The sequence below is a fragment of the Castor canadensis genome, chromosome 13, assembly GCF_047511655.1.
Source record: "Castor canadensis chromosome 13, mCasCan1.hap1v2, whole genome shotgun sequence".
Classification (NCBI taxonomy): domain Eukaryota; kingdom Metazoa; phylum Chordata; class Mammalia; order Rodentia; family Castoridae; genus Castor; species Castor canadensis.
Window position 1 is genome coordinate 37338007 of NC_133398.1, and position 26604 is coordinate 37364610.

The following is a 26604-nucleotide window of genomic DNA, read 5'->3' on the forward strand; positions in this document are numbered from 1 at the left end:
ATTAGAGGAAGATACTATACAAAAGAAAAATTTTTATTGTCTTATTAGTCAATATCCCTGGATGAAATGAGGGCACAGCATGAGACATGTTCACAGTGCAATGCAGACCTTCAGAAAGCTGTTTCAAAGACTGGCCAGCAATCCCCTTCCTGGACCCCTGCTACCTTGACAGAGGGAGAAGCCATGTTTCAAGGACTCTCAGCTGGTCATCTGGGTTGGTCCATCTCATATGGACCTTGTAAAACTATGATTCCAGGGAACTTTGTCTAGTTTGAGGCAAAACATAGAACCACATTAGCATTTCTAAGCCCCTTGCCTGGGACACCACCCTGGAACATTTGGGGTTGTCACACATTCCAGAAGGGAGTAGCAGCACAGCTGCAGCCACAACTGCCAGGAATAGGCCTGGGCTTCTGCCGGGTGGGGGCAGGGCCCTGAGTGAGCTCACCCTAACCCGCACACCACTGACTTCATTGGCCCAAGTCTGCTTGGCCAGGAGCCCAGGCAATGTGAGGGGCTCTCTCCTAGAAAAGGCCGGGCCACGTAAGGGGGAGGGGTATGCATCCAGACTTGGCCCAACTTCCCAGAAACCAGGGGTAGCACTCTGAGCTCTGAAATGCAGCAGAGTTTAAGAAAAAGATGTGTGGGGATAAGAGGTGTAGTGGTGGTGGTGGAAGTTTGCTATTTAATGGTTTAAAAATGTAAGGAAGTGTTTGTTCTCCATTTGTTCTTTGGCAATTCCATAAGAGAACCCCAGGAGACATGCTGAATGACATCATGTCTTCCATTGAGAATGTCCATGGTTCTGTGAAGTGACTCTGGCTGCCCCTTGTTTCCAACACAGGCTGCTTTGTGTCCCATTGAAATGAAGGTTTAATACTCTTAAATATCTACCAAAAGTAGATTACAATGCATGAAGGCCACATAAAGGACCTTCACTTCTCAGCATCACAAATATTTGGAATACAAAATGTCTAAGGATAGGTATTAGAAGTAAGAAAGGTACAAAAGAAGTTTGCTTAAAAAATAACAAAAAAAAAATTGATCCCCCCCACCCCTAAATTCAAATAATTGTGTGGGTAACCATTGGGTAAATGTTTCAGACACTCATTCCTCTAATAAGATGAGCTCACACAGAGCTGTATATCCAAGTGTGTGCCCAGAAGATGTTCACCTGCATGGCACACACAAGCACACACACCCCAGGGATAGACATGCAGCTGGGTTTTCATTGTTTTAGGCACTTCATACCCACATTCTTAAGTCTCCCGCTTTCCCATGACATTTGACAAGTTACTTCTTTGGAGGCAGGACATTTTCTTCAAAGAAGCCCTGGTTGACAACATTCCCTGCTGGGAAGTATCTGGCCACCACAAAGGAGGACCCATCACTTGCAGATGCCTTCCCCACTCCCATCTTCTTTGTGTTCTTCCACACCATGGCTGTGAAGTGTCCTGCAGAGAATAGGCAGAGAGGGCAATAGGTGAGGTGACATAGCATTGAGAAAGATGTTGCAAGGAATTCCTGAACCCCTGCACCGTCTTGCCAGGCTTAGGCACCCTGCTCTTTGCAGACACCAATCAGAGGAAGAAGAGACAAAACACATCAGATCCTTCCCTTCTTCCCTTTCTTCCTCCCTCCCTCCCTCCCTGCCCGCCTTCCTTCCTTCCTTCCCAGCAACTGCTGGATTTCTAAAGCAGCCACACAGACTTCAGCCTCCTCAACATTTACTTTCTAATGGTCTTCCAGAGATCACAATAAAGGCCAGTGGGCCCCAGCAATTGCAATACCAGCCTACCCAGCATATACTCCCAACCTTGCCCCCCGATCAGCACTCTCTGAGCATCGATCCCTATGTTACTTCCCAATGGTCACTTTTATCTTCATCTTACTTGACATCTCAGGAACACTTACCAGAATCAGCTGTCCCTCTTACAAACCACTCTCCCCTTTTGAGTTCCATGACATCGTCTCTCTCACTCCTTCTACCTCTTCATCTTGCTCTCCTACCTCCCTTGCAAATGCTGGAGAACCTACACTTCCCATAGCTCAATTTTGGGCTTTTTGCTTCTCTTTCTACACTACACTTTAGGCAATTTCATCTCTCTCTGGCTCCCAAACTATTTCTCCAGTTCAAATATGCTCTGTGTTCCAGAAACTACTTACTGCACATTTCCACTTAGATGACTCACAGATGCAATCTATCCAAACCTCACTCTCAATTTTGGTCCCCCTCCCCCAGACTTACTCCTCTCCTGACCGTTTTATTTGCATCATCAGTACCTCCCAGGGGTGGGCCTCCATTCTTCCTTTTCCCTAATGTCCCTCCTAAGTATCCACCATTTATTCCTGAAGTGTTAAACTCTAAAATGTATTTCAATCCATCTCCTCCCCAGCCCTTGGTCTCAACCACAACTTGTCTCTCTTGGACCACTGCAATAGCTCTCTGACTGGTTCTTGGCATCATCCTTGGCCCTCTCCAATTCATCTTTCACTTATGTAGCCAAAGTGATCATTCTGAGATAGAAATCACATCCATGTACTTCCCCAAGTTAAAAATCTTTTGCTTACTTCCGGTTGCACCTCGAGTGAAAAATAATTCTTCAGCCCAGTGGCCTTCTTTCCATTCTTGAACATGCCAAGTTGTTTCCCACTGGGGAGCCTTGCTCACTCACACTGGCCTCTTGCATAATATGACCAGGCTTTCCTGATGACCAACAGCTTCTTGTCCCTTAGGTCTCAGGCTAAATGTCACTTATTCAAAGAAGACTTGCAATCACACTTTTATTTACCTAACACCTCCCTGGTTTTTTTCCCTTCACAGTATTCTGACCATTTACAATGGCAAATTTGTTTGATCATTCAATTAATCTTTGGTTATGAGCCCCACATAGGCAAAGAATAAGTTTCTTTTATTTACCAATGTATAGCCGTTACCTTGACATAGTGTGGCACATGGAAGTGTAAAATACAGCTTGGGGGTATAGCTCAAGTGGCAAAGCACTTGCCTAACAAGCGTGAGGCCCTGAGTTCAATCCCTACTACCCCCCCCCAAAAAAAAAGTAAAATAAGCTTCTGCTCAGTGAATGAGAGGATACAATAAATAAGTAAAAGTCAAATGAGAGAACCAGCCTGGACTCAGGTTCTGCCTCAGTGGAAGCGCAGGTCTTCTATGTTTGGAGCTCTGAGACCATGGGGCTATAGCCTCACTGGGGGACAATTCTGGGGCTTGCTAAGTCCCCTACATCTCAAGCTGTCTGTTCTCTCATGGGTCCTTCCGAGCTACTTGCATAGCTTGGCTTCCAGCTCTCCTCTCCTTTGGAGTCTAAGGGTTGATGCTTTAATGAACTCTGAGCAATCATACATTCCTTTGATCTCTTGGGAGCAGAGGTCAGGCATTTGTCCCTCCCATCTTTAGTATCTGACATTCACAGAAACCAATGAGAGGCTGCTTATTTCCATCTCATAGGCAGGATAGCATTCACCTGCTAAGCAACCCTAAATGAAGATACTGTTTTTTCCTAAATATGTTATTTGCAATTGGCCCAACTATTTGAGGGCAGGCCCCATATCTATTTTATTGACCACCATATCCCCAATGTTTAGCAACAAGTAAGGCACACAGTAGACATTCAGTAAGTATTTGATGAAGAAAGGAAGAGAGAGGGAAGGAGGAGGAAAATCATGATTAAAGCAGCTAACCTTTCCACAGAGTAGATAAGAAAGAGGGCAACCACTTCACACCCATTAGGATAGCAATAATAAAAAATAAAAACAGGACTGGAGGCTTGGCTCAAGTAGTAGAGGACCTGTCCAGCAAGCATGAGGCAATGAGTTCAAACCTCAGTACTGCCTCTCCCACTCTAACAACGGAAAATAGCTAGGTGTGGTGTGGTGGTACACATCCAGTGCTATATCCCAGCACTCAGTAGGTTAAGGTAGGAGGATCGTGAATTTGAGGCCAGCCTGGGCTACATAGTGAGTTCTAGGGCAGTCTTGGCTAAACGGTGAGACTCAGTCTCAAAAAGAAGGGAAAGGAAGGGAAGGGAAGGGGACCCTGTTTTGAAACAACAAAACACAAAATAAGGAAAACCCACCCGCCCCCAAAACCCAACGACAACAAAAAAGAAAATAGCCAAATATAAATATTAATCCATATCATTGATAATAATTTTTTGTCAGTATTGGAGATTGAACTCAGGGACTCAAGGTCTCTACCACTTGAGCCATGCCCCCAATCCTTATGATACAATTGAAGCAAGAATTAAAAGAAATTAAACTCTAAGCACAATTCTACAGCCTTACCACATATTCCTAAATGTGGGTTAACTTTTGCTCAATAAACTGGTTTTCTGCTCCTGTTAGAGGAGAACAGTTTCTTGCCCTTTTATCCTTGGTCCTTATAATGTTGGCACTGTTCCAGGAGCCTGGCAGCATTGCCTGGCTTTACTGCCTCTCTAGGTATTCTCTTTGCCAAGGCTCTAGCCCTTTCTTACACAAGCCTTCTCTCAAGAGGCCACATGCTTTTGCCATTGACTGCCCCTTCTCTCTGTCTCCCAGAGAAGGAAGAAGCTGCTATTTATCCACTGGTTGCCAAGCAAATGGTTAGTCACAAAGTGCACATCAGTAGCACAAATGCCTGTGGCAGCTTTTTCCAAAGAGATGAGACTAAGCAATCTTTCCTCTCACTAGAGAGGTTTCCATCTGCACAGAGTTAATTCAGTTAGAGGTATTTAGAGAAAAACAAAAGGACATAACTTCCTTAGCAACCATCAGAAGATTAAACAATAACCACAGTTCTTCTGTCTCCCTCTCTCTCCCTTCCTCCCTTCTGATTTCTTCCTTTCTTCTTCCCTCCTGATTCCTTCCTTCCTTCTCCCCTTCCTCACTCCCTTCTTTCCTCCCTTCCTCCCTTCCTTCCTTTTTGTCCTAAAAGAATCATATCTTCTTTCCTGCTATAGACCCAAACTTCCTAGAATATGCCTTTGAAAAACACACTATGAATAAATTACAGCATATCCTAGCAAAGGAATAATATACAAAAGTAAGAAAGAATGAGAAAACTCTCTGTGCACTGATATGGAACAAACTCTGCTAAATGCAAAACAGAACACATATTCTGACCCCACAGTGTGAAAAAGGGGAAAAGAGAACACACATACACACATGGTGGCATAATCCCAGAATAACTCTAGAATGATACAGAAGAGACTGGTGTCACTTGAGGACTTCTTAGGTGCTAGAGGTCAGGGTTTTATGTAGCTTATATCACTTTCAAACTTCCTACCATGTAAAAGTATTACTTTTCATAACAAACAAGTCTCCTCATTTAAACAGCATATGACAAAGTAATTATAAGAAATGTACCTCTACAAGAGCACATAGCATAACCCAGAGCCCTTCATCACAGTTGCTTGCCAAGGGTGGGCTGAGGGTGCTGGTAGATTCCAGGGTACTTTAAAGGCCCTTTTAGCTGGGTGCTGGGGGCTCATGCCTGTAATCCTAGTTACTCAAGAGGCAGAGATCAGGAGGATTACGGTTTGAAGCCAGCCCAGGCAAATAGTTCGCAAGACCCTATCTATCTTGAACACACACACACACACACAAAGGATTGAAGGAGGGACTCAAGTGGTAGAGTGCCTGCCTAGCAATCATGAGGTCCTGAGTTCAAATTCCAGTATCATTGGCAAAAAGAAAAAAAAGGCCCTTTCACTGCCAATGGACTCTGGTCACAACGGTGTGAACTCCTGAACAATGGTATAGCAAGAAGAAGGTGGAGACTGAGAATCTGGGGGGTGGGAATTGGGGGCCTATGTAGGATGAGCTTGAGGATCTTTGAGGGTCTCATAAACCCCAGTTATAACACCAGCCACTCCTTTCTTAGGCTCAGGGTCCATTTGTCCCCAGGCATTGTCCACTGGACCTAAGATGGCACAAGGGCTGGTTCTCTGGGGTTGTCCCTTTTATGGGTGGGAGATGGCTGGGGCAGGTGATCAGTGATCAGGAGGAGTTGGGTCCCATTCCCAACTCTGACTCTTGTAAGATCCCCACATTAGCATAGGGGCCAGGAAGAGTCATCAGATCTAAGACAGAAGCCATACGAAAAGCCTCTTGCCTTTTGTAGGCATCAGTTTTCTCCTCTGTAAAATGGGCAGAGGAAAGACCATGATATTGTGAGGCTAGTGTGGAGTGGACGTGGAGGTGCTTCATAACCATTAAGTGGTGTGCACACGAACAAGCACCAAGAACTCGCTCTGACATACGTCCGATTACTCAAGAATCTTGTTCATGTGAAAAGCAATTCCAGAAGCTATGGAATCACACATATCTGGAAACTGATCTTTATTAAAAGAAAACAAAGCTCTGCCTACACATCCTTAGTCACCAATCCCTCGCCCTCACTCTGCGGCAATGTCAGTCCCCACTCAGGCCCTGGACAGCAGCCTTCTGCTCCCCAGCCTGGAGCTCTGGAGAAGGAAATGGGGAGGAGAAATGCTCCAAGAGTCCTGACCAAAGGATTGCAAGAGCCTTTGCCCCAGAAGGTGAGCAGAAAGCCACAGGAAACAGTGACTGGCTCTGAGAGCATGTTACTTCCTGCTTCTGAAGAAACCCAAAGAGGCCCAAAGTGGCTCTACTGTGGGTGGGACAGTGGTAGGAGAGGGAGAGAGAGAGGGCAGAAATCCTCCCTTTCAGTTTCCCTGGTGCCTCTGACCACACAGATTCACACCCCTTCCAACTCTGTCCTGAGCCCAGACAGAATCTGAGTCAGTTCTGAGGAAAACAAGGAGGTGGGTGAGGCCAGCAAAGGGGCAGAGGAACCCATAGCACAGAGCTGCTGCCTGAGCTCTAATAAGAGGTGTAGAGGAGGAAGGTCCCCACAGAAGGCTCCTCCTGCATCTGAATCATTGGCTCTTGAAGGTCCCCTAAAGGCCATCACAGTGTCCCTCTCCCTTGGACAAGAAAGAAAAAGAATTGACTCAAGTCAGCCAGGCTCCTGTGGCTCACACCTGTAATCCTTGCTCTTTGGGAGGCTGACATCAGGAGGATCGTGGTTCTAGACCAATCCTGGGTAAAAACTTTATGAAACCTAATATCAATGGAAAAACCTGGATGTGGGGGCACATGCCTGTCACCCAGGTACTGCAGGAAAGACTGAAGTCCAGGCCCACTTGGGCAAAAAGTGAGACCCTATCTCAAAAGTAAACAAGGCAAAAGGGCTGGCTCCTGCAGTAGAGGCTGAGTTCAAACCCCAGTATCTCCAAACGAAACAAAACAAAACTGGCTCAAGTCCACACAACAAATAGTGCCAGAGCTAGGACTAGACCCAGTTTTTCTTAACCCCAAGCTCAGCTGAAGCACAAACTTGAGCGAAAAGGTGCTGGGAAATACCAGGGAGGCAGCAAGGTGTGAAGGGTGGAGGAAGGGTGTGAGAGAAGAGGTTAAGATCAGCCTGACCCTTTTCTTGAGGGCCCCAGGAAGCAACAGCAGGCCCCGGGGCAGCTCTCTGGCTGCCAGAGAGCCTGATGGAGAAACCTAAGCAGGATAACCAGTTAGAGGTGCTGAGACACCAGTTCAGGAACGAAGCTCTCGACAGCTCTAAAAATCCATCTCTTTTACAACACACTGCAGGACTGTGTAGAACCCTGAGCTGGAGGTGGGAACCAGCCGACTGGGGCTCTCAGATGGAGGGGTACATGTGTGGGGTAGGGTGGGGCAGGTATTTGGAAAAGGAGAGCTTTGCAAGGTCAAACCTCAGAAAATATGGAAGTGCTAGTGCAGGAGGGAAATGATTAACTTTCTGAAGGTTAGTTCCTCTCTGAGGGCAGACACCCAACCTGCCACCTACCCAGGCCACTGGTGGGCCCTGCACTCACCGGTTCCTGAGGTGAAGCCAGGCTGCTGGAAGTTGTAGTTCTTGATCTCACTGTACCATCTATCTGCCACCTCCTTTCCTGTATGGAAAAGGCACTGTTCTGAACTCAGCAACAAAGTCCCTTCTCCTCCTCCATCTTCTCCATAAACCCCAAACTACCCATCCCATAATTGGATGTCTGATAAAACACAAAGAACTAAAGAATCTGGGCTGTGCTCTCCAGATTCCTAGGGACTCCTGTCCACGAGCATATCCAGGATGAAGAAAGAGTTTTCATGGGGTCAGGGATCCCAGGATCAAGGAGCCTGCATTGGAGTCTCTGCCCTGCCACTGACTTGCTGTATGGTCCTGGACAAGGCCTTCCCCTCTCTGAGCCTCTGCTACAAGGTTGAATGCAGTACACTCCAAGGGCCTTCCAGTGATGCTCTGAGCTTCCGGGTGACTCCACCCTCATTCTATCCCATATATGGCTCCTAAAATACCCACACGAAGAAAGGCAATTGGGCTGGGAGGCCAAGGGTTGCCTCTGCGGGCAGGAGGGTTCTTAACTGTCCCTCCAGGTGGGGATGCAAGCAAGCATTTTCTAGGAGCTACTGAAGTCAGGGCCAGAGTTAAGAGCCAGGACCGTGGGGCAGTAAGTCTCAAGTTTTAATGTGAACGTGGATCACCTGGGTTTTTGTTAAAACGCAGACTCATTTTCAGTAGGTCTGGGGAAGGGCCTATGATTCTGCATTTCTAATAAGTTCCCCGTGGCTGCTGCTGGCTCATGGAGCACACATTGGCCTCACCTGGGGACCATTTAAAACAAACCTGAGGACTGGGTCCTTAGATTGGTGCTATCAGTTTCTTTGGAGGGCAGAGCCAGGTAATGGTCATTTTAAAAAGCTCTTCGAGCCAGGCGTGGTGGCTCATATCTGTAATCCTAGCTACTCAGGAGGCAGAGATCAGGAGGATTGCGGTTTGAAGCAAGCTGGGGCAAATAGTTCATAAGACCCTATCTTGAAAATATCAACACAAAAAAACAGGGCTGGTGGAATGGCTCAAGATGTAGGCCCCGAGTTCAAGTTCCAGTACCGGGGGAAAAAAAAACTAGCAAAAAAACACATAAAAAGCTCTTTGAAAGACTCCAGGGTACAGCAAGGGTGGGAACCATTGCCTTAGGATCCCCCTACCCAACGCCCCTCTGGAGTAACTGGGGCCAGAGAGGGTGGTGACTAGAGCATGGTGCCCCAGGGATCCAAGGCATCCAAGATGAGGCTGGGAAGAACAGCATCTCCCAGGACCATCTGAAGCTCTTTCTATCTTGCACCTTTCTCCCAGCCCACCAAGGCTACAGTCTGGGTCTAGGAGGAGCCTGCAGGCTAGGACAAGGCCTCAGAGGGGGCTGCTGCCTTCCTCACAGCAAGCCCACAGCATCCCGGAGGGAGGGGGCTCTGACTTAAGCTGTGCTAGGGAAACAAAGAGGGCTGGGGGCTCCCCCTGGGAACTCCCAGGAATGTGAAGCTGGGGAGTGAGTCATTCTCCCACTGGGGTTTGAAGAAAGCTCCAGAGGGCAAGACAGCTCTCTCTGGCATTTTCCTAAAAAGCCATTGTCGGGCTGTAAGAGCCAAAGAGTTTGAAAATATTTGGTCAGTGTGGTATGATATTCCATCGGAGACCTTGGATGGAAGAACTGTCTTTTCCGTTAGTTTTTCCAAAATGGAAAAAGCTCTATTTCATTTCCCTGATTATGAAAGTAAAATTCCAGCACTGTAACAACAACAACAAAATTAGAAAAGAGAATGTCCCCAGTAGCTGAGAATGCTGCGGCATCTCAGGATCAGGTTGAGACTGTCCAGAACCCTCTGCCCCATCTGCCCCCACTCCTCAGCCTGGGGGCTCCCGAGGGGTGCTGCTCAGTCTGACTCATCTCTGACCCTGGCTTCCAGTACTGGCTTTGTCCTGAACCAGCCTTTGGAGCCCTTGTGGTGAGGGAACAGAGTCAGAGAACTCTGGGTTTCCTCTCGCTTTCTGGGCTTGAGGCTACATCATGGTTAAATCAGGAAGAGTGCTGGGGTCAGGAGAGATCTGTGGTGGTCCCATCCTAGGCTCAGCTTGAGCAGAGGGAGGGGACCCGAGAAAGACGCACCTGTCTGATCGTAGGATGCCCATGCCAGGTTCTCCCCACACTGGCCTCGACTGGACTCTGGGCTGTGCTTAAGGATCCTCGTGCTGGCCAGGGCCTCGGAATACCTGCCAGAGTCCATGGAGTTTCTTCAGAGAGGGCCCAGCCCAGGGAACACCCCCAACATCTGAGCCCCAAGCTGGTGTGGCTGTGTCCTTCCCTGACTGGGCTCAGGGAGGAAATAGTGGAGCATCACACCCGCATGGCTTCTGGGCCTCCCAAGAGTCCCATTTTACAGAGGTGCACATTGAGGCTCAGAAGAACAAAGGGACCTGCCTGGGCAAATCACATGGTGGTATTCAAGTCTGGCTGTATTTGACCCCCAAATGCACCACCCAGTGCCCCCTTTGTGACGGCAGCAGCAGCCCCATGAAAGGCCTGAGCCCCCTGGGGTGCTGGGGGACTCACTGCTGAGCCTCTTGGTTGAGCTTCTTGCAGAGCTTCAGTGGGGGAACGCCGTGCTGCTGCCGGTACTCATTGTGGGCCTTCAGGACCTCATTATTAAACTGTTTGGAAGCTAGAAGGATGGCAAAGCAGAGAATGGCTCAGTGCTGAGGAAAGACCCACCGAAGGACAATGGCATGCTTCAGAGCAATGCCCAGTTCAAACCTCAGGCCACATGGAAAGACCTCTGTCCCTTCCCACACCCAGTGCTCCAGATGCCACTTATCCTTATCCTCCCTCATCTTCCAGGTCCAACCCCCTTGGACTGTGCAGCGTCTTCTGGGCCATGTTGGGGGTTTGGGTCTTCTTTCCAAGGCAGTGGGACACCACTGAATGAGGACAGGGGAATGAGCTGATTTGACTCAGACTCTATAAGCCGCTAAGCCACAGATGGACAGAGGTGCAAAGCAGATGCTGGGGGACTGGGCAGTCAGCAACAGGACTTCTGAAAGAAAATGTCTAAAGGAGCCAGGCACCGGTGCTCATGTCTGCAATCCTAGCTGCTCAGGAAGCAGAGATCAGGAACATTGAGGTTCAAAGCCAGCCCAGGCAAATAGTTCTAGAGACCCTATTTCAAAAAACCCATCACAAAAAAGGGCTGGTGGAGTGGCTCAAGGTGTAAGCCCTGAGTTCAAATGCCAGCATCACAAAAAAATAAAATAAAATGATGTCTGAAGGAAACTGGGTACCCCAGACTGGACCTATGGGGACTGGGAAGGGCTGGAGTTGGGAATCCAGAGAGAAGCAGACTGGTTGGGGTGGACAGTGCCCACCCTGGACTAGTGAAAACAAGACAGGGGAATAGGTAAAGAAAAGAGGACAAGGGAAGGCAGCCACGGGGATATGGAGTGAGAGGAGAGTGCAAATGCAGAAAAGAAAGTGGGGGATTGAGGGGTGAGGGGAGAGGGTGTGTTAGCTGGGTCCAGGGCCACAGTAAGGGAAGAAGTGACACCTGTGCCCAACTGGGTCATGCACTTAGAAAAGGCAAGGTAACGCTGCTTTGGATCTGAGATGAAACCCCATCCATTCACTATCACATCTATTCAACAACGATCCAAAGTCATTCATCAGTCCCTCCATCCAAACACCATTCATCATCACCCATCCTCCCTTCATCCATCCACATCATCCATTCACACTTCCACCATTCATCCAACATCATCATTTGCTCAACAGCAGCAGCCATCCATCCACCATCCATTCCATCGTGGACCAGCTGTTCATCTGTTCTCACAGTACCTCCTGTGTGTCAGGTCCCACATTGTGTGCTAGAGAGTTAGGGACAAATCGGCCATTCCTACTCAAAAAGCTCACACATAGAAGGGAAGACAGCCTTATAAACAGACAGTAGCAATGTGATAAGTGCTACCAGACAGGTAAGCACAGGTCTAAGAGGAACTTGGAGAAGAGCAACCTAATAAAGTCTGGGGGATCAGGAAGAAGGTTGAGGCAGGTTAGGACATAGGAAAAGATGCCATGGAACTTCTTGGACCTCATGTAACTTATTCTAAACCACCTTATCTCAGCCCAATGCTATCTTTTGCTGTTGTAAATTGCAAAACAAAAAGCCTTGGTGATTCCACCTTCCATTATCCCTCAGATAAAAACATGAATATTGATCACACCCCAGCCCAGAGCCACCCAATCCCTTCACCCATTATTGATGATCAAAAACTGCCCAAGTTTTTCCCCTCCCACAGGTTAGCATGTTTTTTAAAAACTCCTTGAAACACAGAGAGCTCTGTCTCTACTTCCAGCTTCCACACCTGGCCCATGGTGACCTTTTATAACTCCTTTTCCTAACTTATCATTCTCATTACATCTACATATCCTGCCCGGATGCATCCATGTAGGATATAAGAATCTGGAAATTTCCATTTACCAGCAACTACAATAAAATGACCCCTGATTTGAGGCTCCAAAGATGCCATGACAGGTGCTAGCTAAATGAAGACATGAAGGCAATGAGCGCCCGTCTTAGGAGTCCCCCTCTGTGGACAGGGGTGTGGGGGTGGATTGTGAGTGAGGGCCACATCTGACCAGGATCCTTTCCTTTGAGGGCTGTCCGTGGGTGGTGTCAGGAAGGGTGTAAACCGGGGCAAGAAGGAAGTGCCACACTCCTTCCTCCTCCCCAGTCACCTTCACCAGAGCCTTCCTCTCCTCTGCTGCCTTTCCACCCAAGGCTGAGAAGATGGTCCAACAGGGTGTCCTCTTCTCCCACAGCCAAATCCCCTGACTCCTGGGCCTTCAAGGCAATGCTCAGAGAACCCTGGAGGGAGCCCAGAGCTCAGGGGAAGGACCCTGAATGGGCTGCGGTAGCAGAGGTGTCCAAGGGCTTTTTGACAAATTAAAAGAGGAAGTGGGTCAACTTCAAGGGCTCTGGGGCTTGGTGGGGGCTGCCATTAAGGAGGTCCAGTTACAGGAATGTGGCATTGGGCAGGGATGATGGTGAGGGGCTCTGAACTTCAAATATGTGAGGTTTTGATTGACAGGCAGAGATGGGGAAATGAGAACAAAGGCATGAGTTGAGAATGGAGGTGAGAATGTGGTAATGGTGACCAAGCACAAGGAAGGCAGGGTTACAACCAGAAACTCTCCGGACATTGTGGCCAGAGATGGCCCTTGTTGATATGATAGACAAAGATTTCAGGTTTCCTGGGTCAGGAGGAAAAAGGGAGGTGGCTTAGTGAATGTAGAGTTTCAGCTGTACAAGATGAAAATTTCTGGAGCTGTATTTCATAACAGCGTGAATACACTTAACACTACCATTTTAAAACGGTTAGATGGTACATTGCATATTCTGGGTTTCAGGAATTTGGGACATAGAATCACAGGCTTTCAGTGAATGTCTCATGGGGAAATAGTGGGAGCCACAGCAACTCCTGGGCACTGGATGGGGTCTCGTTGATAGTATGCTAAGGAGACAGTAGGGCAGTGTGATCAGAACCACAGGGGCCTCCTGGGTGGTAGCTGCTGCACCCTGTCAGACCCTTGTCTTGCTTGGGAGGTGGAGCCCATCTGAAGGGCATTCAGAGGCTAGAAATGGGGTCTTGGGAGGAGTGGTTTCTCAAGAGCAAACTGGAAGACACAATGGTCCTTGATTAATTCTGGAACCCAGAGGGCACATTTGGGATCAGGAGATAGAAAGAGCAGGATGACAGATTTTCAACTCTTAAGGACTTTGCTTTAGTCAAAGCTTTTTTTTTTTTGTGGAACTGGGCTTTTGAACTCAGGGGTTCACATTTGCAAAGCAAGCACTCTACCCTTGAGCCACACCTCCAATCCATTTTGCTCTTGTTATTTTGGAGAGGGGGCCTTGAGAACTATTTACCCAGTCTGGCCTTGAACCACCATCCTCTGGATCTCAGCCTTCCAAACAGGATTACAGGTGTGAGTCACTGGTGCCCAGCTCAAGTCAAAGTTTTCTGAAGACAGCAAGGGCTCCCTCTCAGGTCGGTGAGCTCTCTGCAAGCAGGTGAGGCCCTCTCAGAGACTACAGTGGGTGAAGACTCAGTCAGATGACCTTCAAGTCCCAATTCTGAGACCCCATAAGGTCCCATCAAGTGTAGGTGAGGGAGATAAGATGAACAACTGACCCAAGACCTCCAGGAGTTTCCTGAGCATTTCTATGGAGATGGTGTGATCAAACCAAGTATATGTGTACAGGCAAGGACATGTGCAGATTGCACATGGTCAGGAGTCCCAGTTTGAATGACAGGCATGTGTGGTCAGGTTCATCCTAAAGTGCCTTCAATTTCCCATATCCAGGAGGGCCATGTGGGTCTAGTGGGACACCATGAGAGATGCCTGAGGCTTGGTGGCATGCACACTGCAACCACAGGAAAGGCTTGCTTGAGGAGGTGCTGCTAGAACAGGAGACATGAGGTACAGGCCAAGGGCACAGAATGGGTCCGGGTGGAAGGCACCTAGGATATTTGAGGGCTCTGGGGAGGAAAGAGAGGTAAGGGGAGTGGGTGGATGGCTCAGGGGAAGCCAGTTTAAAGCAGGCAGAGTGTTGGGGTGAATTTTCACTGGACCCCATGGTGCTGTAGGCTCTGCAGCCTCCTCGGCAGGGAGGGACACAAACGGCTGCTTCAAACTAGGTCACTGCACTCCCAGAATGAGGGAAGTTAGAAGGAGCAAAAGTGAAAGTTGCTGTGCGTAACCCAGGCTCAGTGCCCAGAAGCTGAAGTTAGGCGGGATCCCCAGTGGGCCAGGGGCTCTGCAAGGGTTCAGGTTTTTCCATAAGGAGAAGCAGAGCCCCTCTCACCTCACTAGCTATGAGCATTGGGCCCCCACACCCACCCTACTCCTTGGGCAGTCCAAGGAGTCCCCTTCTACCACAACGGCCAGGCCCTAGCCCAGGTGGCTTTTTCAGAGCAGGGCGACAGCCCAGGGAGACAAGTTATCAATGGTGACCACACCCAGAAAGAGGTACACCCAGCAAGAGATAGAAAAACTCAACGACACAGATAAACATAGGGGGAAAGTCAAAGAGAAAACACCCAGTCCCAGTTAGGCAGAGGGGCCCTCAGCCACCTCATAATGGGGGAAGGGTTGGGCAAACTGTGACTCAGAAAGGTCACAGAGCCTCAGAGTGCCACCCAGAAGAAGGGAGAGGCAGGCCCATGATGATTCTTTCTTCTGCTTGCTGGCCAAGGCTGTTTGGCACTTGGCCTGTGCGTGACCTCATTAACTCTCTCGACTTCTGTGGGACTTTCACTACCATACCCATTTTGTGACTAGTAAACTGAGGCTTGTGAAGGGAAGTAAGCTACACCCCTACACCACACTAGTGGGTGGATGGAAGTTACTATCAAGAGGGAAACTGGATCCTGCCCCCCACTCCAGCCTGTGAGTCACCAAAAGGAATGACAGAGGGGTCACTTAGAAGATGATCAGGTTCAGTGGGTACAGCTAAGGAGAATCATAGAAGGAAAGAGCCCAGGTTGGCTGCTGCCTTCCCATCCCGGAAAGGAGAGGGAAAAAAACAAACAATAACAACAAAATCTAAGATTTCTCAAGAGCCTCCTCTGAGCCAAGGCTCTCAGAGCCAGAACTGCCTGAGGAGTCCCAGCAAGCCAGCAACTGTGGCTCAGAAGTGACCAGGCTGCTGGAGATGGCAGGGGTTTCCTGGGGCTGCTGTTTGTTGGGGTATATGGCACAGGCTGCTCTGGGTCTCTACTGCTGGTGGCTGCATAAGGATTCTGCGCAGATCTGTGTCCCACCACCCCCTCTGATTCCTCCTCCTCCGTGGCTTCCTGTTTCACATCTCAGCCCTCGACAGAGTCCCTCCCATAGAGGCCATGACAGTCAGGGTCCAGGACAAGAACGATGGACAGGTCCCCCTGACCCCTTGGCAAGCAGCAGGAAGGCAGCTTGGGGAAAAGCTGGTTTTACCTGTTTATAAGGAAGAAAGAGGGCTGGGGTAAAGTACTTGCCTAGCATGTGCATGGTCCAGGGTTCCATTCCCGCACTACCAATACCCCACAACAACAACAAAAAAAAAAAAAAAAGAAAAGAAAAAAAAAAATTCTGGATGGGTAACTCCTGCTCTTAAAGCCTAGGTTCCCAGCAATTTAAGGGGCAAATCCCAGCTCTGCTTCTACTAGCTTTGTGACTTGGCCCACACTGCTTAATCCCACTGTGTGGCATTTCCCCCACATATAAAATGGGGGTACCAGTAGCTCCTCCAAGGCTACTGTGAGGAGTAAATGACTTAATCTCTGTACAGGATTTAGAACTGTGCTGCAGCAAAATGAACAGTTATTGAATATCAACTCAACTTACAGCTACTGGGTAGAAACTCTTTTGCTTCTGGCTTTGGGAGAATGTGCTTCCATCTGGTCCCCCACACACACACCTTTAATGGGAGTAGAGTACCTATTATTTAAATTGAATTTTAAGCCAGGTTCAGTGAGGCAGGAAAATGGCTTGTGACCAGGAGTTTGAGGCCAGCCTGGTAACACCTTGTCTTACAAAAAAAAAAAAAAAGAATTTTGAAGACATCTTTTAGTACCTCCAAGCCTGGATATTGCTGAGTGAGTGAGTAAATAAGTGAGTAAGTAAAAGAATAAATAATTTATAGGTAAAATACCAAGATAAAACCACACTGAATAATGAACAAACACTTTAACAACAAAGGATAGGATTGTTAAGGAGGTAGTACTAACAGGAGGGGGAGGGTAAAGAAGGATGAATGTGGTTGATGTATTTCCTACACATGTATGGATATGGAATATTGAAACCTGTCAAAGTCATTTTAAGAAGGGAGAAGAGGAAGAATGAGAACAATGGAGGTGTTGAACCAATCGAGGTACACTATCTGCATATATGGAAATGTCACAATGAAGCTCCCTGAACACATATCATAAACTAATAACAACATTAAAAAAGAAGAAGAAGAAGAAATGAATGAGGTTCTGACACTGACAGTGAAGATACCAGGGCAGGGTTCCTCAACTTGTTACAGATGAGGAAGTCAGCGTCTGGGGCCTTATGTGACTTGCCCCAGGTTACTCAGTGAGTCCTTATTAGAGCCAGACCTAAGCCACCACCTGCTTTCCCCTCCTACTGCCTGCACTCTTGCACACGTCCCTCTTTAGCCACCTCTTTTCCTAATGGCAAGAATAGGTAATGAAGAGTTGCTTGCTGGGCACCAGTGGCTCATGCCTATAATCCTAGCTACTTGGGAGACAGAGATAGAAAGATCACAGTTGCAGGCCAGCCTAGGCAAATAGTTTGTGAGACCCTATCTCAAAAATACCCAACACAAAAAAGGGCTAGTGGAGTGGATCAAGTGATAGAGCACCTGCCTAGCAAGCATGAGGCCCTGATTTCAAACTCCAGCACTTCAAAAACAAAAACAACAACAAAAAAAAGAAAGTTGCTCAATTACCTAGGGAACAATGCATCCATTTCCTGAAGCAATAGCCTCTTCGGCCTTTGTCTCTAACATGAATGACTAGGTAGACACAGGTTGTGAATTAAAGGAGCCAGAGCAGGGGAGAGTGAGCACTTATTCAGGCAGTTCAAGCTCTAGCCCTGTGTGTCAGGCAGGGCCTGCCTAGAGGACCCCTGAGCCCCAGGCTCTCTATCAGTGTGCATGGGACAACAGCTGTAGTTTTCTTTGAATGTAACCATCAAGAAAATGAACAGGTGGATGTGAACTTCTGGGGCACACCCAGAACTTCTGCCCACCCAGACTCTCCCTGCAGAGGCCCCAGGGGCCCACTCTAGAAAATTCCAGGCTAGTTGGTTCCTAAAGCCCTGATATCCTCTGGTGCTAGGAGATGTGCATACAGAAACATCAAGTTTCTTAGATACAAGAGGGTGTGTGGAAATCCCCACTGGCCAGCTGGGAAGGGAATTAGGATTGGGACATCTTGTCAATGTGGTATGGAAGAAAGCACATGGCTGGGAAGTCAGAGAACTGGGTTCAAATCCCAGTTTTTTCACTTGTCAAAGTATGAGCTTGGGCAAGGTATTGAGTTCTATACATCTATAAAATGAATTGGTAAGTAACGACATGGAGTACCGTTACAAAGGTTGGTAACATATAAAATGCCTGTCATGCAGAAAGACCTTAATGATTGGTAATCACTATTGTTAGGGGCAAGAGGCTTCTACTGAGCCCAAAGTCATTGCCTCCCCCTGCCCTAGCATGCTGTGAATTGAGGCCCTGCAGGGAGACCAGGGCTGAGAGAAGAAGCTGGGGTCTTCTAATATTAGGCAGGGCCACTTCTAGGATTTGAAGTTGGTCGTCATGCGAGGAATTTATGGGTTGTCGACTGGGGTAGATCTTGCACCCAGACTCATGCCTCTGACCCCTCCCTTCATTCACAGCAAATTGTCATCAAGGCTGCTAGAGGCCACCAGCCTGCAAATCCTTCCCTTCCTCCTCTCCAGCCCCTACCCTTGCCATATCATATTGCGTCATATAACTGTGTGATCTCCCCATCCTCCACTTCCATCCTCTCCTCTTCTAATCCTTCCTCCCCTCTGCCACAGCTCCAGTCATGCTATATTCAATGCATGTTGGGTCCCCTAAGATAAAACCCCAAATCTCAGGACCCTTTGGGATTGATCCCCTCCTCCAGACGCCTCAGATGAGCCCTCACAGAACCCTTTCCTTCCCTGGTCTCCCACCACCCCTCACCTGCATGACTTGCCCTTGACTCATGGCTTGGATCACTTCTCACCTCTTTCTGAAGCATTGCTGTGTTTATCTATCCCCCAACCAGCTTTATTTATTCATTTCACAATCAAAATGAACACTCCAAAGGACAAGAGCTGGTCCTCCACAGTATTCCATCTGCAGCTTGTTTCAGAGATGAAAGTCAGCAGGAGGGAAGGAAGGATGAACAGGTAGAAGAATGGGCACGCAGCTGAATAAAAGCAGTTGTGAAAAACTGTCTTAGGAAAGAAGCCAGAAACAACTGATTAAAATGTAGCTTTAGAGAATTTCTGAATTTTCTCCTAAATCTGCAGAAAAGGGAGTTGATTTCTGTTGTAGAGATCTCAAAGTGCTCCCTCACAGCTGCCAGAGTTTGCACAATCATCACCTGTCACTTTGTTCTTTTAACTACATGACAACCTCTCTTTCACCTTTTCATATTGCAAAGACCCTGGGGATCATATGGGACATTGTACAGATGGGAAAAACTGAGGCCTGGAGGAAGAAACAGCCTTGCTCAATATCTCCCAGCAAGTAATTAGCAGGCAGGGGCTGAAAGGCAGGCCTACATTACAGCCTGAGGTAAGCAGGTTAGGATCAGTGCCAGGGAAAGCCACTTACTTCCAACCCTGTACTTCATGAGTCCAGGTCTCAAAGGACAGATCCAAGAAGGGACCAAGCCTTCCTCATAAGAGACTGACAACCCCAGAAAGCTGGACTTCTGAGCTCTGTAAGAGCCTCCTGTGAGGCAGGAACTATGCCGAGATAACAGACACCGCTGAGTATCAGCAGTGAGGAGTCTGGGGGAAGCAGTTCTATGGCTGAACACTTGTCCCGGGCCCATGCAGGAGGGGCTGCAACAAAGAATACCCAGGGTTGGACGTCCCTCTGTCCCTTGGCATGGGAATCAGGAATGGGCTCAACTTGTCAGTGGGGTTGAAAGTGTTAGAGAGCTGACAGGAGGTCTGAATTTCAGAAACTTCACCATGACAGTCAGAGATGGGGATGGCAGTAACAGATCTGAGATAAAGTGTGGGGGGGGGGGGGGAGGGGCAGCCAGACTGCTTCTGGCCTAGAGCAGAGGGGGCTCAGGAGAGGAGCCAGGAAAGAAAGAAAAAGACGCTCAGAGTGTTCTTAGAAGGGTTGCACGGGCAAGCTGCTTTGCAGGGAAAGATCCTGTCACAGTTTGGTGTCTTTTTCCAACTGTAATTTTGTCCCTCCTGAAACAAAGCAAAAGCCACGCCTTGGCCGGACGCATAGCGCTAATCCCACCAGTGCTGGGAAACTCTTCTTGACGCAATGTCTGGCTCGCAGCCTGGAGGACCCTCCCTCGATCTCCCCTTCCCTCCTTCTCTCTTGGTGGCCTCACGGCCACTCGGCTTCATGGTTGCCCCAGAAACTGCCCGCGCTACGCCTCTGGGCCTTTTGCCCCGAGCCCTCTCCATCCCGTACCCAGGGGGTCCCGCATCGCAGCCAGTGCCGCGTGCCACGCGTGGAGGGCGAGGCCCGGTTCCCAGGGACCAGGCCCGCGACGGGGCAAGGTGAAAGCTAGAGTCCAGGGGCTCGGGGATCCGAAGCCATCCCTGCACCGAATCCGGCTCACCTGACTTGCCCATGGCCGGCTCTGTGCTCTGCTCGGCTCCCGCTGCAGCTGCGCTGCCCTGCGCTCGGTGACCCTCCCCAGCCGCTTGGCGGGGACTAGAGGGGCCGGGCGGCCACAGCCACTCCCCCGGCGCCGCCCGGCCCCCGCCTTATAAGGCAAAGACAGCTGCAGGCTGCGGCTCCCGGGGCCACCCGCCGGCTGCCCCGGGAACTCGCCCCGCAGAGGGGATTCCGACACTGCCAGGGCTCCCGAGGCTCAGACGCGGTGCTCAGGCCTCCTGGGTCGCGACCCTGAGCGGTCACCTCTCCCCGCGCCGATTGGGCAGATGCCCGCGCCTTCCACGTGGTTCGCGGGAGCTCTGTGACAGCCGCGCCTCGAGGACCCCGCTGCTCACTGTCATGGCGCGAGGGACTGTTTTGGTTGGTGCCACCACCAGAGATCAGAACCCTCCCAGCCTCAGCCTGCCCCTCGACAGGCACTCAGGCCGCCTTCCGAGTGACCCTGGATCTCGAAGGGGACCTTGGTCTAGGAGACCCCAGAACATATCTCGCAGCCGTGTGAGCCGGGTGGGATTGGGCACTTCTGAACCCCCTCGCATAAGCTGATCCAGGGAGGGCTAGTGGCCTGCCGGTTCTGACCTGTCCTCATGACCCTGGTGGCCTATCAGATCTAGCCAAATTACTCACTCCTGAAGTCTGGCTCCAGACCTGTCTCCTCGCTAACTAGTTTTTTGTTTGTTTTGTTTTTTTGAAGTACTGGGATTTGAACTCAAGCACCACACCTTGAACCACTCCACCAGCCCTTTTTTGTGATTTTTTTTTTTAATTCATATGTGCATACAATGTTGGGTCATTTCTTCTCCCTTCCTCCACCCCCTCCCTTACTCCCCCAGCAGAAACTATTTTGCCCTTATCTCTAATTTTGTTGTAGAGAGAGTATAAGCAATAATAGGAAGGAACAAGGGTTTTTGCTAGTTGAGATAAGGATAGCTATACAGGCAGTTGATCGCATTGATTTCCTGTGCACGTGTGTTACCTTCTAGGTTAATTCTTCTTGATCTAACCTTTTCTCTAGTTCCTGGTCCCCTTCTCCTATTGGCCTCGGTTGCTTTAAAATATCTGCTTTAGTTTCTCTGCGTTGAGGGCAACAAATGCTATCTAGTTTTTTAGGTATCTCACCTATCCTCATATCTCCCTTGTGTGCTCTAGCTTTACCATGTGATCAAAGTCCAATCCCCTTGTGTGTTTGCCCTTGATCTAATGTCGGCATATGAGGGAGAACATACGATTTTTGGTCTTTTGGGCCAGTCTAACCTCACTCAGAATGATGTTCTCCAATTCCATCCATTTACCAGTGAATGATAACATTTCGTTCTTCTTCATGGCTGCATAAAATTCCACTGTGTATAGATACCACATTTTCTTAATCCATTCGTCAGTAGTGGGGCATCTTGGCTGTTTCCATAATTTGACTATTGTGAATAGTGCTGCAATAAACATGGGTGTGCAGGTGCCTCTGGAGTAACCTGTGTCCCAAGAGTGGTATTGCTGGATCAAATGGTAGATCAATGTTTAGCTTTTTAAGTAGCCTCCAAATTTTTTTCCAGAGTGGTTGTACTAGTTTACATTCCCACCAACAGTGTAAAAGAATTCCTTTTTCCCCTCATCCTCGCCAACACCTGTTGTTGGTGGTGTTGCTGATGATGGCTATTCTAACAGGGGTGAGGTGGAATCTTAGTGTGGTTTTAATTTGCATTTCCTTTATTGCTAGAGATGGTGAGCATTTTTTCATGTGTTTTCTGGCCATTTGAATTTCTTCTTTTGAGAAAGTTCTGTTTAGTTCACTTGCCCATTTCTTAATTGGATCATTAATTTTGGGAGAATTTAGTTTTTGAAGTTCCCTATATATTCTGGTTATCAGTCCTTTGTCTGATGTGTAGCTGGCAAATATTTTCTCCCACTCTGTGGGTGTTCTCTTCAGTTTAGAGACCATTTCTTTTGTTGAGCGGAAGCTTTTTAGTTTTATGAGGTCCCATTTATCTATGCTATCTCTTAGTTTCTGTGCTGCTGGGGTTCGTTGAGAAAGTTCTTACCTACACTTACTAACTCCAGAGTCTTTCCTACTCTTTCCTGTCTCAACTTTTAGTTTGTGGTCTGATATTAAGATCCTTGATCCATTTTGAGTTAATCTTGGTATAGGATGATATACATGGATCTAGTTTCAGTTTTTTGCAGACTGCTAACCAGTTTTCCCAGCAGTTTTTGTTGAAGAGGCTGCTTTTTCTCCATTGTATATTTTTAGCGCCTTTGTCAAAGACAAGTTGGTTATAGTTGTGTGGCTTCATATCTGGTGATGGGTTTTTTTTTTTTTTTTTTGAGATAGGGTCACGTGAACTATTTCCCCGGGCTGGCTTGGAATCGTGATCCTCCTGATCTCTGCCTCCTGAGTAGCTAGGATTACAGACATGAACCACCAGTGCCTGGCCTGGCCTCCTAGTTTTAACCCATGCTCCAGTCCAACTGGATGTCCTGATATTCCCTGTTTCCCCTGGATTTCCCACTCCTTGTCTTTGCTCAGACTGCAGTGCTGAGCCACTGCCTGCCTGTCTCTTCCAACTCAAGTTCTACCCATCCCTGGGGGCAGTCTGTCGGTCATTCGAACTTCCAGAGACCCAGACCTTTTCCTGATCCTGGCTGCAGTATACTCCCGGTATTGGGGACAGCTGGTCCCCACCTCTGTGTGAGAAGATAAGGTGGAGAAGCCATAGCCTAAGTCAACTTGTGCTAGACCCCAACAGGGAACACCTGTGGGTAAGGGACTCTGGAAGCCCTCATGTAAAGAGATTAATTTAAAGCCTTTCAATAAATGGGCAGTGAATTGAACTGATTTGTTGATTAGAAGGGCAGAATTTGTTTGTTTTTAGTCTTGTTTTGAGGCAGGATCTCACTAGGTAGCTCAGGCTGGCCTAGAATTCATGATCCTCTTGCCTTAGCAGGGCTGGGCATTGCCCTCCCTCTTCCTTCCCTTGTGTCTAGCAAATACACTCACTGTATTTGAGTACTTTCAGAGCTAGAGGGGGTCATACTGCTGCCTACTCTGATTCAAAAGGGACTTCTGGTGCTGGGGGAAGATCTAACCCCCTCTGGCCAAGTCCCTGTTTCATTTGTTAACAAATCCCCACTGAAGTGATCAAAGTACTCAGAACGAATTCCATAACACCCCTAGAATCTCTAGAAGACTATTTCCGTGTAACCAAAACTTCAAGGTGGAGACAGCTGAGCACAAAGGAGCCATTCTGGGCATGGAGGGAGTTCCCTCACTCCTTGTTCAGCGATCTTGAGTCCTGGAGGTGAAAGGGCCAGCGAGTGGGCAGGGCCAAATTCCTGACTCAGTGGCACCTGTGGAGTCTGGGTGGGTGGATTGCCGTGGGCTCTTCCAGTTGACTTTAGCAGTAGACAGGTGCACAGAGTACTGAATGGACTTAGGGCAGTGTCATCACTGACCCCTACCAAGGGCTACGGACTGGCTTGAAAGAGGGACACTCGCCAGCCCAGTGGACAGAGATTAATAACAAAAAGTAACCAAGGTCAGACCCAAAGAACAGCAATTGACCCAATTTATGTTGGATTTATGTTTTATTTAAGAACTCGGCTTGGGGGGAGGTGTTTAGTGCATACACACACACACACACACACACATATCAATAAAATTGAAATTATGAGATTTCCTTGTGTTCTCTTCTGGAAGTTTAGCCATGGTAAGTCTTATATTCAATTTTAACTTTTACATCCATTTTGATTATGCTTTGTGCTGTGGAGTAAAGGTTGTGGTGCCCTTGCTTTTTATTCTTACATAATGTATGAATATCCAGTTGCAGTATCATCTTGAAAAGCTTGTTCTTTCTCAATTGACATATATATAACGTTTTATATATATATATATATTTGGGCCCTCTATTCTATTCCACTGATCTATATATGAATACCACACTGTCTAGATCACTGTAGCTTTATAATAAGTCTAAAGTCAGGAAGTATAAATCTTCTCTCCATTTTTCTTTTTAAAGTTGTTTTATAAAGTTTAGGTCCTTTGCATTTCCACATAAATTTTAGAGTCAGTTTGTCAATTTCTGGGGAAAACAAAAAACAAAAGCCTGTTGGGATTTTGATTGGGATTACATTGAATTTATATTTAAACCTGGGGAGAATTGACCTCACAATATTGAGTTTGCTGACCTATCAGCATGGCATCCTTTCTATTTAGATCTTCTTTAATTTCCCTCACCTATGATTTGTGGGATGTTGTTATGTAGTTAGTTTTTGATTCTTGTAAGGTTTTTTTTTTTTTTTCAGATTTGGGACAAAGTTAGTGTTGGCATTACAAAATAAGTTGGAAAGGGTTTCTCCTCTTCTATTTTCTGGAAGAGTTTGTGAAGAATTAACATTATTCTTAAATATTTTCTACAAATCAGCAATGGAACCATTCAACAATGAAGGTGTTTGTTTCTTTGGGTTTTTCAGTGGGAGATTTTAAACTACACATTCAGCTTTATGAATAGATATAGAGTCATTCAGATTATGTACTTCTAAAGAAAGCATTGCATCTTTTAAGTCATTTGTCCATTTCATTCATCTAAGTGGTTAAATTTACATGCATAAAGTTATAATATTTTCTTGTTATGCTTTTATTGTCTATATGATCTGTTATGGTGTCTGTCCTCTTATCATTTTTGATATTGGTAACTTCTATAGTTTACCAATGTAGTTGAAGCTTCATTATTTATAGAATTTTCCCACTTGTTAAGATTTATTTGGGACCCTCAAATTAATACATGTGGTGTTTTTGTGATCATTCACAGACATGTACAGAGTAGTGAAAAACTGAGTTGCACGCTTAAGTCCTCACCTGAGGTTGAACAAAGAGATGGCTGCTTTCCTGTTTCAGCTGTCATGCTGTGAATAGTGTTCTTCCCACAGTCTACTCAGTGTCATGTTTTTTGCTTTTTTTTTTTTTGTCTTTTCTTGGTGATTTTGTTGTTTCGAATGGCTCCCAAACATAGTCCTGAAGTGCTCACCAGTATCACCAGTATTTGCAAGGGCAAGGGCTGGAGGTATGGCTCAAGTGGTAGAGTGCTCACCTAGCAAGCACTAGACCCCAAGTTCAGACCCTATTACTGCCAAAAAATAAGCTTTCCAAGGGCAAGAAGAGTGTGATGTGTCTTATGGAGAAAGTTTGTTTTAATTAGATAAGCCTTCGTTTAGCCATGGATTATAGTGTTGTTGGCTGTGAGTCCAATTTTCATGAATCGACAATACATATTAAATAAGAAATTTATTCGTTTATTTATTTTTGAGACAGCGCCTAATTATGTAGCCCAGGCTGGCCTGGAACTTGCAATCCTCCTGCCTCAGTCTCCCGTGTGCTGGTACTACAGGTATAATTGAAACACACACGAAACTATGTACAGATTGTTGATGAAAAGTTGTGACCAGTGGCTCACAGGAAACTAACAACGATTTAGTATTAAGTAATTTTATGTTGTTGGCAACTTTTTGAAACCTGACTACCATGAATAATGAGAATCTACTGTACTATTGCTCTCAAAGAACCAGACTTTGCTTTCATTGACTTCTTTCTATTGTCTCTCTCCTCTCCCCTCCTCCCTCACTCTCTCTCTCCCTGCCCCCTCCATTTTTCTTCTGTTTACTTTGGGTGTTTGAATTTTTCTTTTCTTTTGGCGGTACTAGAGTGTGAAGTCAGGGCTTCACGCTTGCTAGGCAGGCACATTACCACTTGAGCTACTCCACCAATTAACCTTCAGTTTAATTTGTTCTTTTTCTAGTTAAGGTTATTGATTTTAAGACTTTTAGTCCTGTAAATTGATTTTAAGGACTTTTAGTCCTGTAAATTTCCCAATAAACCTATCTTAAGGTGTATGCCACCAAGTTTGTTATGTTCTGTTTTCATTAAGTTCTCTCATGGTTTATTCTTTTGATTTATGAGTTATTTAAAAAATGTCACTTCATTTCCAAGTATTTCGGAACTTTCCTGATATTTTGCTATCATTGGTTTCCATTTTCATTATGTTGTCCCCAGAAAACATGCCCTGTGTGATTTCACTTCTCTTACATCTGCTGACCATTGTTTTAAGGCCCAAGACGGGGTTTATCTTGATAAATATTCTCTGAACACTGTATTCTGTTGTTATTGGGTAAAATGTTCCATAAATGCCAATTAAACTCTATTGGCAGTATTGTTCAAGTCTTTTGCATCCTCACTGATTTCCTGTCTGCTGTTTCTGTCAACTATTGAGAGGGATGTTGAGCTCTTCAGCTATAATCAAT

General features: G+C 47.1%; 1 protein-coding gene across 1 annotated transcript; it reads right to left on the reverse strand.

Annotated features, from left to right (window-relative positions):
* Positions 1-12: 12 nt before the first annotated feature.
* On the reverse strand, positions 13-20398 carry Glipr2 (GLI pathogenesis related 2). Its single transcript, XM_020164350.2, has 5 exons — positions 20261-20398; positions 10446-10554; positions 10002-10105; positions 7875-7952; positions 13-1454 (listed from the first exon to the last, which is right to left on the reverse strand). The coding sequence occupies exons 1-5, from the start codon at positions 20271-20273 to the stop codon at positions 1294-1296; spliced, it is 465 nt and encodes a 154-aa protein (XP_020019939.1). The 5' UTR covers positions 20274-20398; the 3' UTR covers positions 13-1293.
* Between the last annotated feature and the right edge of the window lie 6206 nt (positions 20399-26604).